Below are 13,863 nucleotides of genomic sequence, written 5' to 3' on the forward strand. Positions count from 1 at the left end.
TATAACAACAGGCACTTCATCTCAGTTACATTCTGCCTATTTCTTTACTGTTTTTTCAGCAACTTGAGAGGGTCTGTTAAGGTCTGGGGAGAGAAGTGGGGGGGAATCCAAAAGCTGTTTCTTTATGCCTGCTTTCCCAAGATGGTCCTCCCCTGGATCTGTGGTCTGTTTTGTACAATAGGCCAGAGGGAGCCAACCTGCATCTACACATTTGAATGCCCACGCCTGCACAGTGTGTAGCTGGGAGCAGTCACCACCACCACTGGCAGTACACAAGACAAATAGGTTTGGAAACCAGTCTACTAGGCAAACCAAAAACTAGAAAGGCTAAAGCATCTAGGCTTCTGCGATTTGGTCCGACCCAACTTCCAATACTGCACATCTGTGGAGCTTGAAATAGCATTTTATACTCAGTTACTTTAAGTTAACCAGATGCAAGAACTACACCACAGCAATAGATACATAGTTCTTGGGGAAAATTCTTTACAATTCCATGAAAAGAAAGAATATTACAGTTACTGTAGACATAAGGGCAACAAAGCTCTTCAACAGAAGCAAGAATCTGACAAGCTCCAAGCAAGCCGTGGAATGAGTGCTATTCGGTTTTAGAACTGTTTACATTCATGTTCACCAGCAGTAAGTAAATTAAGTTCTTTATATACTGACCCTTGGTTCTATGTCACCCTTTGCTGATTTATTATCCAGAGCCCTAGTCATAAATCCAGGTAGTAATTAAAAGAAACAGTGTCTCAGTAGGAGTAAATTCTGGTTTTAATTATTGCCTTCTTTGAAGTGCTACTTCCAACAGCAATATTCTGATCCTTGTTTCACAACCTGGTTATGTCCAGTGTCCAGCTCAGACATAAGCCTAAGATACCTTGTCTCATGAATGGAGTAGCTTAATTTTTTGAGCAATGTATGGCAATTGTAACCAGCCCATTCTTTATACCAGTATTTTACACTTCACTCTTAAATGGCAAATCTCTTTTATGGTTGGACTCAATTTTAAGGGTCTTTTCCAACCTAAACGATCCTATGATTCTCTGTTAAAGTCTCAGAAAACCCCCATACAACTGACCCCCTTATCACATTTCATACGCTATTTATACCAGGTAGATTTTCACAGGCATACACAGCTATTCTAATTCCTCAGTAATGCCCTTTCATCACATACCTGCAGTAGGCTCTGAACTGAAGATTATAAAGAAGTCTATCACCCGTGATGTGAAGTCAAAGGCTGTTTGCTGACTGCCATGGACAACAGAGATACTGTGTCGATCACCATAGCTAGCCCGGGGCATCCCTCCTTGGAATATAATGTAAGGAAGCCTTAAGAGAAAGGCAGAGTTAGAGTGGTGTATGCAAAATTTCAAAGACATGAGGCAAGACAAGCTTTGACAAAAAGTTCTTAGAATGTTACTCTAAAGGGCTCTCATGGTATTGCACACCACATCCTTTAAAGGCCTTTAAACTGCCGAGAGCGAAGGGATACACCACAAACTTACCCATTTTTGGTTGTCTGCCAATAGATCTTGGAGATGGCCTTGCAAGGAAAAGGACCTAAGAGAACAGAGTTATTTGCCGTAATTCAAGAAGCGCATTTTTACGTAAGAAGTTCCTTATTCTGCTTCACCTAGGTCACCTCAGCCTCCAAGTCAAGGGGAGTCCTGAATTAGCACCACCACCTCCCCAGACCAAGCCACATCAGACAAGTCTTCTGGGACACACTGACCACAGCGCTCCTCAGCAAAACAAGGCTTAGACTCAGGGGAAGTTTTGAACCATGTTGCCTGATGGCTAACAGGGAGTGGAAGTGCTGTTGTTGAAGCTCATTAACTAGAAAGGATTGCTAAAAACACAGGCATTCCTGAAACTAATGTAAAGGTGCTAGAGCTTTAGAAGCTTCTGTATGCTTGAAAGATGAGGTCATCTCCATTTGATGGGTTTCAGCAAATCGGAGGCTTCATTTCATCAGTGCTCAGGTCAACAAAAAGTACACTTAGCTCACTATTAATTACAGAAGATCCAAGCAACTCATGCTGAAAGGACACTTAACTAAAACAAAGAGCTGAGTCACCAACACCCTTCTTCATAAGGGGCACTAATTTCTTCAACACATTTGCTCTCCACGGTCACAACAGACCTCAACAAGGTAAAGAAGTTTAAAATCCAAGAAAAAAAACTAGACTGAAATTCCTTAGTCTAGGCTCTAGACCCATTCAAAAGGCAGCTCTGCATTTTGCCATTAGGATTAAACACTTGGAAGAACACGACTTGAATATCCTACACAAGCTCAAAATGAGTTTGAGTTCAGAAAAATACGCAACAATTAAACCTCACTTACTGACCATAAGGCACAAGGGTTTCCAGAGGCTCAGGCTGCCTGTTGTCACTGGATACTGGCCACTGGGTGTAACTTCCATCATAGTGACAACTAACGAATTTACTGCCATCCCTCTGCCAGTAGAGGTTCTCCAGTTGCTGAAGAGAGAGACATACAATGACTGCTCTCCAGAGGGCTGTTAACCCCTCCAAAATCAATGCATTCTTACTAAAAAAGAAGCTTTTGTCAGGCTCTCCCTGCACGTACTCGCCTTCAGAGAGCCCCGATAGGAAAGCGCCCTTCCTCCCTTGCTGAAGTGACTTTGGATTGAATTAATACCTGGTTGCCCAGGAAATGGTGTGTCACTTTGTTATTCTGCAGGTCCCAGAGGACAATCAAGCCCCTGCTGTATCCAATCAGGATCTGGTCAGGGTTCTTAGGATGTTCCCGAAGGGCTTCCACCAATTCACATGATCGTCTGTTACAGTAATCTTCTGGTACCCTACAGAAGCAGAAGAAAAAACCAAGAAAAGTTTACTCCAGGTATAACATAATGTGACTGTAACAACAGTTAAGGTATAAGAATGAGAAACTACGCAACAAAAAGTTCAAACAGATGAGAATAAGTATGATCTTCAAGCAGCAGGAAAATCTTATGTAAGACATCACACCAGGCCTGCCACATGAACATGCATCCAGTCCCATTTTCTTCAGGGAAAATGCAAGGTTTACAAGGAATTCCACAACTGGATCCCAGGAGTGTAAAGACAGTCTGAATCACCCATCCTATTCTCTTGTGACCCTTACAGAATAAAGCTAACATGGAAATGTCAGTAAGAAACAATAGCGACATGAAGTAGGACAGTTTTCAGCAGCACTTGAATCTCCAGAGCAACAAAATCCTCATGTGGACAAAGCAGCATCAGAAGTTCTGCCAATGGTCAAAAAATTAAATGGGTAACTACAGCCAAGCATAACATTTTTTGCACAAGTAAACACAAGGGACAGGGCACAAGGTTTACAGATTTACTCCAAGTATCTCCTGTATAGTTCTGCCTATATGCTGTACCTTCACAGGGACAGTACTGGGTTGACCAGGACAGAAACTGTTACTGAACACATACCAGGACCAAAAGTTACTTTCACAGGAGTCATGCAGATTTGGACAATGCTTAACACAACAGTGAGGCCCTGATACATAATCTAGGGTGGCATTTTAACAAAGGATATGTCTGCTAATGGGATTCCACCTCCACACAGCAGTGCCTGTTTGCTCACTCACCGCTGCAGCACAGCCTCAGAGGTTATGGTCTTGTCCTCTAGCACTCTGAATGATGGAAGCTCCACTACAAAGATGTTGCCACTCTCTGTGCCAAGATACAGGACTTCCCGTGAGGAATGGGGAAGGACAGCTGTTATCTGCGTGGCACTTGGTGGAGACCTGGGGATGCAAAGAGACTCTCGTCAACAGCATGCAAAAAGACTATTGTTACTGAACTTGACAGAACTAACAACTCAACAGGGACACTTATAAGTATCACTTGTTTTATAGGCAGAGATTTTGAGCCAGACATGATTTTTTTGAAGGAGGAAAATACTAGCTTTAAGACAAATTATGTCAAAAGACTTTTGACAAGCATATGGACAAAGATCCACGTGCCTTTTTACAGAAGCCTCTCTTATTAAGTGTCTCCAAAGGAGCTAAAAATAGCTCACCCAAAACTGGCAAAATCAAGTGAAACTAAAACCACAGCAATATTTTAAACTCTGACTTAAGGGATGCTTAGATTTACTTAACCATAAGATTTACAGCTCCTGTACACATAGAAGTGGATGCACAATATTAAAAAAAAGATGTCACCCTTTACATGGGTACAACACTCTTAAAAGGTGGTCTCCTGGGCCCTAGCCAACTCCTGTTCGGTTTCCATGGATGGCCCTTTAATGGATTCACAGGAGTCAGAGTTTGTAAGAACAGCACAAACTCTAGCTACAACAATAGCAGAATTTTCTTACTTGCTTATCCCCAAACTAGCTCAAAAACACTCTTGCAGATTACCCAGGTGGCCCTTTCAATGTGAAGCGGTGCTCCTCCCGCAGCTCAGATGCTCCACTGTGCTGCTTCAGGCTCCAGAGATGCAAGCTGTTATCATCTAGCAATGTCACCAGCTGGCACTACAAAACCACACAATATGCTTTTTTCAGAATCAAAATAGTAAACATAACACAGTAAATCTAGCAATAAAGTTGCTGCTGTCCATAATTCTCTGCTAAACAGGACTGGGGAGCCAGCCACAGTTCTTCATGGATATATACTGCAGCAATGCTGGCAGCTAACAGCAAAGGATTTGGGGGAGACAAGAAGTAGTCTCAAGGCTAAAAACCCTCTTCTGTAGGACAAAGGCACAGGTTATCAACTGAGGGAGATAACGATTTAAGGTCTTGAAAAAGATCAGCCTATGCTGTAATGCTCAGCAAGGCAGCTGCAGGCTGTTAGCTCACCACCTTCTCGCTCAGCATGGTCTGCCGCAACACACCCCAGCTTTGGGTGGGGCTGATAGAGTCTACTACACCACACTCCTTGCATTCTTCATGTCCAACCTCATTCTGGAGAGTTGTGTCAGAGCCCTTTTATGAGCCCAGCCCTGCTGGCTGTATGTTCAAATTGAAGCATTTTACCTGCTGAAGCCACACCTGGTGCAACACTCCCCATGGGAGTTTCAGCTTATACCATTAGTTAAGCAAACAGACATCCAAAACCACCTCAAGAATTAAATCCCTCTCATAAAGAGGCCACTCATGCTACATTGGGGGCATCAAGCAACAAAGTATGTGGCCAAGACACCAGTCTGCCAGTCAAGAGAAGGGAAAGTGGTTAGACAGCCACCAGACATTTGGAAAACTCTGCCTTCCTATTTTTAGTTTGTGGTAATAACTGTTCAGCAACCCCCAGGAGCAAGACTTAATACCCCAAAACACAAAGGCAACAAGTTTAACAGCAGGTGAGTTTAGCAGTACTGTTTTGAACTCCTGAAAATAATTCAAAAAAAGCTACTGTTGTCTGTTCTGCAGAGGAAAGAGCACCCAGTCCTACTGACAGAACAGGGGCTGCACAAGGAAAAGGAAGTTCTCACTTCGGCAGCAGATTGCCTGAACTATTCTGGCCTTATTACCATTCCCAATATGTTGCTTGAGATAAATGACTAACAGTTACAAACAATAAAGCTACTCTTAAGTTTTAGTGAGCATCTCCACAGCAACAAGTGCTGCTGAGAGCACAAAATACACTAAGATAAGCATTCCCGACCAAGTAGCATTTGAATATCCTTAGTAATAGGAGCCCAGTTGCCTGGAACAAACTCAACACCTGTTTAAGAGAGGTTTACGTAAGTCACAGAGGTACTGAAAATACACTTACCTGATCAGGTATAAAGTGAATCTGCATTACAGTATTGTTTTCTTCATGTAAACCCATGAACTCCACCCCTGGAGCACCGTATCTGAAGAGTTTGTTGAGGATCTACAGTATTTAAGATGACCCACAGCTACAATTAATTGATAAGAAGCTTGCTAACAAGCAAGATGAAAAGAGATTAGTTTGAAACCATGTTTTACTGTTAGTGATCTGAACTGAAAAGAACCAATGCAAATCTACTTTCATTTTATATGCTTGTGGCAGGTTACACACGCTACCAAGAGAACATGGAAGTTTACTTCATCCTTTGAGCATATGCAGAAGAGGTGCCTGGACCCTGTTTTTTCTCAGAGATGTTTAGTGGTTTCCCAGACACTACAATCCTGCTTAACTAATTTGTAACCAAGAGACAGATGGCTACCGCCTGCATGTGGAGTCCAGCCTCTGAACACAAACAACACCAGGAATGAATGATTAAGCAGGCAGAGAGAGCACCAACTTTTCCTTTCTGGGCTGAGCGATATGCCTGTTTTACAGCCTGCCTAGCTGGTACTGTGCCATGGGAATCACCCCAGTGCCTCGCATATATACAAAAATCAAACTGGACATCATTAGCTAAAAAAAGTCACCACCTTCAATGTTTAAGGTCTTTAATGCCTGGACGGTCAAAAACTCAGGAAGCTTGAAAGCAAATCTGACTTTAGTTTTAACCTTTGAAATAGAATTGCTTTAAAAAAAAAAAGGAACCCTGCCCCAAATATTTAAACAACCCTGGAATTTACAACATGAAGGATTGCTAAATTTAGGCCAGATCTAGTCTGACCTTCTGCATAGCAAGAGCAAAGAGTCTTGTCTAATATCTGCATCAGCTCAGCTTCTGCTTGAGCTATAGTTCAACTCTTGGCAAGATAATCCTATTCTGATCAGACCGACATCACTTCAAACCTAGGCAAACTGTTCCAACGTTCCAGTAACCCTTGCTTGCAAATTTATACTTAGTCTAACTTTTTACAGTGTCTTCAAAGTTGCACATTCTCATGCAGTCAGAGAAATCTACCCAAAGTTGTTCAAAAGGATACAGTTTGATGGCTCCCGATCGCGTTCCAATGGCCATAAGGCGGAGAAATGGGCTATAGCCCAGTGCACTGGGTTGATGGGGAAATCCATGTTCCACAGTCTGGTAGAGAGAAAGAAAAATCATGACCAATAGAATGTTTCATGGGCATTGCTGTATACAGATAAAAAACAGAAGTTAAATATGGCACGGGAATCTGAAACACAGCACTTAATGACAGCTTTTTCTGTTCAAAACTGTTCAAACACAGGTTAGATTTGCTGAACAATAGCCTAAGGATGAATCTATTCCAAAAACCCCCGGCTCTGCAGCCAGGGTATGCAGAAGTGTAACAGAAATGAAAGAGAAATATTCTGAAAACAGTAACCCAAGCAGCTCTTTATGTTAAGATTATAAATAACTCTGCATAAGCACAGCTTACTCAGTCACCACAATACACTCGATCACTCCACATCAACTTTACTTCTGTAAACCCTCTGCTCAGCACAATTTCAAAGTCTGACACAAATACGGCGTACTGTAAAGTCAGCTTTATCTGCCAAATTCCACACAGGTCAGCCTTCATGACCTCCTCTTGCTGACTGACATCAAGAAACGGTGCAAAGCTATGAAGAATTATTGAATGAACATCAGTGCTCATCGAGAAAACTAAACAGATTCCCTATGGGGCAGTCAGGAAAAGTAATGTAACTGATACTCATTTTCCAGAGGTAGCACAAGGAACACTGGAATTTAATGAGAACAGAAGCCTGCTAGGCCACCTCACAATAATTCAAAGCCATTTGGTAATGAAAATATGTCAGTCACTATCCTGGGGAGCAGTGTGTTCCTTGGCCTTAGTGGTTTCCGTAAAGTACAATTTACTTTGCACCAAGAGGAAGTTTTGGAGCATGTTGTACACATCACACTTAACATGGCCAATGCATTTACACACTATGGAATAATCCTCTGCCATACTTAGAGGATGCAACTAAGCTGCTTGTAAAATAGCTCAGTCGAGATTCAGAAGTGCTAATGTACAGCTATTATCATTGTTTAGACAAAATAAGTATGCCTGACTGTTCAACAACATACAGCCATGTAAAGAGGGATTTGTGTACCCAAAGATTAATAGGGCTACTTCCTGAAAAACGCCGTTATCCTTACAGACCCAGCTTCTGGAAAATACGTTCTTCTAAGGCAAACTGGTCAGCTACAGAATAGGAATTTGTCACAAAACTTGAGGGCCACTCATAAAAAAAAAAGCAGAAAACACTCCATCTACAGAAGTAAGCACTTGCACCTCATTCCCATCCTCATTTTCATCATGTCTTTGACACAGAGCTACCACACCACTTGGCTTTATGGTTTATTCAACCTAAAAGTAACACTTGGACTTTATTTCCTGCATAGTGATTTCCCAACTTAATCCCTTGCAGGAGAATCAAATAAAGCCAGTTTCATTTCTATGGTCATGTCATCAGCCTGAGGTGCTCCCCCCCAGCTGCTACAAAGTACTTTAATGCCCTTTTACTGTTCCTGCTCAAAGACACAGGCATAGGAGGATATGTCTGACTCCATAATCTGCCAGATTGCTTTGGTTTTAGCCATTTGATCACAATTCATAAACTGTAAAAATAGACCTTCTTCCTCTAAACATCAGTTACTCCAGCCTGAGATCCTATTAGGGGAAGATGAGCCATTTTAGAAGATACAAAATCGGAAATATTGGAGCACTTCCCAATTTTCTGCTTGCCAACTCATAAGACTGGACAAAGGAGTAGTTACTAATTTTTAACCTTTTATATGTAGTAAATTAAGATTAGTACTACTGGCTCCAAGACCACCGAACTTATTTCCCTTTATGATTAGTTAATCTCCAGCCTTATTTATATTCTAAGAAGGTAATTTAAGTGTTAAGTTTGTATTATTAAAAACAAATGTTGAGAAGCCAATCTTTTTAATATGACCCTTGAAGTTGTTGCTAACCATTCTTTGCCTAGCTACACATATAAAGTTTCCTGGAGGAGACTGTATGAAATTAGGAACTTCTCTATGGACTCAGAATCCAAACAGGGCAGTTTGCTAATCCAGCAGAGGCAAAGAGGAATTTCTCTGTACCATGATAGCTACTGAGACAACACAGATAAGCTTCCTAGTTGTTAAAGTTATGGGAGTATGAAGCTATGGCATACAATTCTGGGAAGAAGATTCAAGGTAACATGTTATCTTAAGAAGAAACCCGACATTTAATTGAATCTGGTGTAGCTTGGGCAACAGATACCATTCCACTCTACCCCAAAACAGTGAGGAACTCGTTAGACAGACACCAGCGTAATTCCACTGTGAGTTTTAGTTTCAACTTGTTCACAATCACTGCACTGTCATGTCATCAGCACAACTAGGTGTCATTTTCAGTGAAACATCAAGGAGAAACTGTGTTTACTCCAAGATTTCTTCCGGCCCAGAAGATAAGGCTTTACCCATAATTCTCATAATAGAAAATCATGACTTATACAATACCGTAATGCCTGTTAGGAAGCTGTCAACATTAGCCTTAATATTGGTCTAATTATATCTTGGTTTTGACATGTTAATTTGTAAACACATTAGACAAGTCAATAAAAGTTTTAATTTTCAAGTGTGAGACATATGAACTGCATAACCGAGTGCTTACCATTCAGTAATAATAATAGGAGGGTAATTTTTCCTCCAGGTTTTCGGTCAATAGAAAATTTGAAGTACTCTCCCACCTCACAGACCAGTTTGCAAAAGCTACAGTAACTATTACATCCAGGAGTAAACTGTTAGTAATAGGCCACTGCAGAAAACAGTACCACATGCAGAAGCACAAGAACAGAGTATCCGTAACAACCACAGTGTGTTACACAACAGCTTATGCAGTAAACGTTCTAATGGTTTCTGATAGCTTTTAATTTTCAACCAAGATGCCCATAAGAGATAACAAAGATAACTCCGTCATTCGTGTTTCCACAGCTGGGCAAGAAAGGCATCAGGGTGGCTTTTTGGTTGTATTTGACCCCACCAGGGCCAGGCATTCACAGTCACTGTACTGATTACTCAGATCCTTTTCTTGTACTTATTTACACCCAGTTGTTAAATCACATCAAGTCAGCTTTTCAGCTGGCCTCCTTTCCTCCCCTCTCTCCGGCAGCTTTCATCAGCCAATCCTTTCACCTGCTCAGCAGGTAAACCCAGCAAGGGGGAGCAAGGGGGGCAGAAGGCAGGGGAGGTTACAATGGAGCCTTTCAGCAGAGCTGAAATAAGAAACTAGAGTGCCTACAATGTGCCCTCCTTCTCAAAAGGGCCTTTGTTTCTTTGAGGAAAGGTAGGAGCTTTCGTTTTCATTTTCCTCAGACCACAGATTTGTCAGACTCAGTAAAAGTAAGCCTGATGTCAGCAGCATTAACTAACAGAAATGCTTCATGTCAGTCATATTTACTGCAGGAAAAAAGCAGCCAAACTTAACAATTGTTCCCAGCCCACACTAAAGCTGTGCAGATGAAACTCAGTGCTGCCTTCCTTCTTTCTTTCCTCTCCGCTTCTCCTCTCAGATTATTTTATGACAAAGCAGAGACAAACCCAACCACAGGCAAAACAAATCCTGCACCTTTGTTAGTATGTCTTTTGAAGAAACAGTGAAGCCTGTATGTGTTAAATCTACTTTGCATAGACACTAGTTCAGATTTAAGGTAAGGTATCCATCACACCCACTAGCAAAGGGTTAGGAATACTGAAAAGAGGGGAAAAAAACATAAAGCCATGAATTAAATGCGATGTTCCCAGTTTGGTAACATTCAGCTGTAAGACAGGCTGGTTCACCTGTGTGTTACCCATCATCTAGTCTGACAATGCCAGCCTGAACACGTTTGTTCTGCAGGGCTTGGACTGAGCCAAAGGCATCCAAATAGTACTCCCAAAAGCAGGATAAACTTAAAGAAGTAGACTGCCAAGTCCACATACCTTATCCTTCATTCTATCCACTAAGCTAAAAACAGATTCTTGCAACAGGTACACACAAGTATGGGAAGTTCTTACTCATACAGAGCAACAGATATGCAAAGCTAAATGACTAGCAGAATTTAGGAAGGTGTTGTTTGAAACAAACACAAGTTTGAGGACAGTTTGAAGAGCTAGTCCAGCAATCAGTCCTTTAAAACTATCTGGACCACCTCTTATCTGGAACAGAAATGCAAGAGGGAAACAGTAAAAACATCGCAACCTATTTATACTTGAGGGAGTAAAACAAAAAAATCCACCACTGCCAATTAAAAAGACTTTTTTGATTGAAGTCCATTACTAGGTCAGCATGGCCAAATACATTCCACTGTATTAACACTAAACTTGTGTGGCATCATGCATTCATACTCAACTTCAGTGTAAACAATAAAATGAGGGCATGAACCTCCAGCACTTTTAAGGTACAGACCTTCCATTTAGTCACTACCAGCATCACACACCAAAGAGGGGCAAATACACCATGCAACTTCTCTGATCAGCAACTTTATAGTCCCACAAAATATTTCCCAAGCAGGTTCTTAACCAGAAGTGTTTCAAAGACCTCAAATAACAAGCAGCTTTAAAAAAAACTTACCACCACTAATGTGCTTGCTTTACTAGCACATTAGACAAGGACAGCCTTGGCACAGAAAGTACTATGTTTCTTGGCACCTTGAAGCCACAACCTTCAACAGGTCAGAATTAAAGCCTGACTTTCCCAGATCTTGTCAGTCTACCAAGCTGTGAGTAGATGTTTATTGTATCAAAGGATACAAGGCTTTCAAATGATCCACTATCCCTGGAAATACTGGAATGGGACACACAAGACTTGGAAAAAAAAAATAAACAGACTTTATGCAAGAAAAAAGTATAATGTAAAAGATCCTGGTATAACGTAATGCTATAATGTTCATTCCCTTTCCGATTCTTGTTAGAAAAGATCAAGTTACTGTGGCTTGAAAGTGCAAATGCATTTTGCAAGGCCTTTAATGACCAAGTTGTTAATAAGAGTAAACCATTAGGAAGTGTCCAAAGTAGTTGTCTCCTGAGAAACAAGATGCAATATTTACCTTCAGGACTAAATCAAATCAAGTCACAAATCCTGATGCCAACTTCTAAAATATTTGGCAGTTTCCCTCTGCTGCAAAAGCTAGTTCTTTCAACACTGTTTTGCATCATCCAAATTAGTCTGTCTCTGGCAGGTGAAGTTGAGCCAAACATTCTCATGAGAGAAAGGCATATTCAAGGAAGAGACATCCCTGAAACACCAAAGGCTCTTCCACGGTATATACAATTTTATACGCTTATAAGCAATTCTGACCCATCCCTGGGACATCTTTCCTGAAGCTGACACTGCATTAAGCTAAATGCAAGAAACTCAGTCCTGGTCTTCATTGACTGAGATTTTTACTGCATCTCCACTAGCATTTCCTCATGCTGGCAAGCAGGAAACAGGCCTGAAGCACTCTTGAGTTCCTTTTGTCTCCCCAGTGGGATGGAGGTATGCATGGAAATGGTGTGGTTTAGTACCTAATTACATTAAATCATTCATCTCAAATATCCAAAGTTCCACTTTAAATATATACCTACACTAGAATTCTAATGTCTCAAAGAGGCTATTTCCTAGGCTGACTTCATTTATCCATTATACTTCTCTGCAAAATTCCATTTAAACTTTAGAAATACAAAACCTACAAATATATTTCTGATACCAAATGAAGGTGTAAGTAGACATTAGCCTAGCAATGAATTAATACTAGGCATTTACAAAGATGAAAGCACTATGTTCCTGGCCAGGGCTCAAAAGAAAAATGCCCAGAGTGTTAGATGGATAGCACAGCCATTGCCATTTACTCTTCTCAGAGGGAAGGAAAAAACCTAGATACAGATTCAGACGAAGATAATAGCAAGTTCATTATTAATGGTCATTGTGCTGCCTAAGTGCTACCGCATTTCTACCACAGACACTTAAATTCACATTTAAAACTAGGTATACTTATAAACCCAAAGTATAACCATGGACAAAAAATTCTAGCTTCAGCTGCATCACAAGCTGTGGCTCATGCATATGTTTAGAAAACTGTTTACTTTCATAGCAGTACTGCAAAGACTACCTATAACGTAAGTAGTCATGGCACATAGCAAGACAAACTACAGAACACTCAGAGTATATGAAAGCTGCTGCGAAGATCTCTTCCTTCAGCAAGTGCCACTCAACAGCATGACAATACTCTTTTTCTTAAAAACAAAAGCCAGAATTGAGAACACGCTCATGAGCTTAAAGAAAACTAGTCAGGCACATCAGGGAAAAAAGGACAGAACTGAGAAAGATAACAAACCACCTCTCCTAAATTTAACTTTTCCACCCACACTGAAGTAGTTTTTCCTTCCCTTTACACTGTGCAGCAGCTCAGGATACATTTGCCTTGTACACATATGCCTTGAAGTTTGAAGAAAACACTGTACCTTGTTAAACTGGAAAAGGTCGCGTTTAAGCCTCTCTCTCAGTGGATCATGCCCAGGTCTTAAGAACCTTCTCATCTTCCTTGCTGTAGTATCTTGGCACCAAAAATCCTAACCAAAAAAGAAAAGCAAAACCATATAAATGAAAGCAGCCTGAGGAGAGAAGCAAGCAGAAGTAGGTTATTTATTTTGGTTTAGCAGGTAACACAAATCAGCCAGAGCAGAATGAGACAACATCACTATCGAGTAACTAAAACCCGATACCACCACAGAGCAGCACCTCTGGTGCAGGACTTCCACAATACCATTTTCACGCGGCTTATCTCTACTGGTTTGCTTTAGCAAAGATGATTTTATTAGAAGAGTTTTTACACTTGGCCATTTTGCAATCACTTCAGTTGACCTTATCCAAAGAAGAGGCAAGCAAAACCACAGCATTTGCATAAACATTCAGACAAACCCAATCTAAAGGCTAACTCCCAGGCTCACAGGCATTACTGACTAGTATCAGTTTTCACCCCAGGTAACCCTCCAGCTATTGAGCTAAAAAGAGAGAGAATCACATTTTCAGCTCACTCCATGGGTACG

General features: G+C 41.1%; 1 protein-coding gene across 1 annotated transcript in view; it reads right to left on the reverse strand.

The window, feature by feature from the left end:
• The window catches only part of LLGL2 (lethal giant larvae homolog 2 (Drosophila)), a 26,144-nt gene extending 12,762 nt beyond the window's left edge, over nt 1-13,382 (reverse strand). The window contains exons 1-9 of the mRNA XM_009700380.1: nt 13,279-13,382; nt 6,818-6,915; nt 5,742-5,823; nt 4,383-4,498; nt 3,606-3,764; nt 2,663-2,825; nt 2,349-2,481; nt 1,506-1,560; nt 1,175-1,329 (exon numbers count right to left, since the gene is read on the reverse strand). Of these exons, the coding sequence (XP_009698682.1) occupies nt 1,175-1,329; nt 1,506-1,560; nt 2,349-2,481; nt 2,663-2,825; nt 3,606-3,764; nt 4,383-4,498; nt 5,742-5,823; nt 6,818-6,915; nt 13,279-13,353 (1,036 nt within the window). The 5' untranslated portion in view covers nt 13,354-13,382. The remainder of the gene's footprint in view (nt 1-1,174; nt 1,330-1,505; nt 1,561-2,348; nt 2,482-2,662; nt 2,826-3,605; nt 3,765-4,382; nt 4,499-5,741; nt 5,824-6,817; nt 6,916-13,278) is intronic.
• Nucleotides 13,383-13,863: the final 481 nt, after the last annotated feature.

Source organism: Cariama cristata, unplaced genomic scaffold, assembly GCF_000690535.1.
Source record: "Cariama cristata isolate BGI_N322 unplaced genomic scaffold, ASM69053v1 scaffold13835, whole genome shotgun sequence".
In the NCBI taxonomy this organism is placed as follows: Eukaryota; Metazoa; Chordata; class Aves; order Cariamiformes; family Cariamidae; genus Cariama; species Cariama cristata.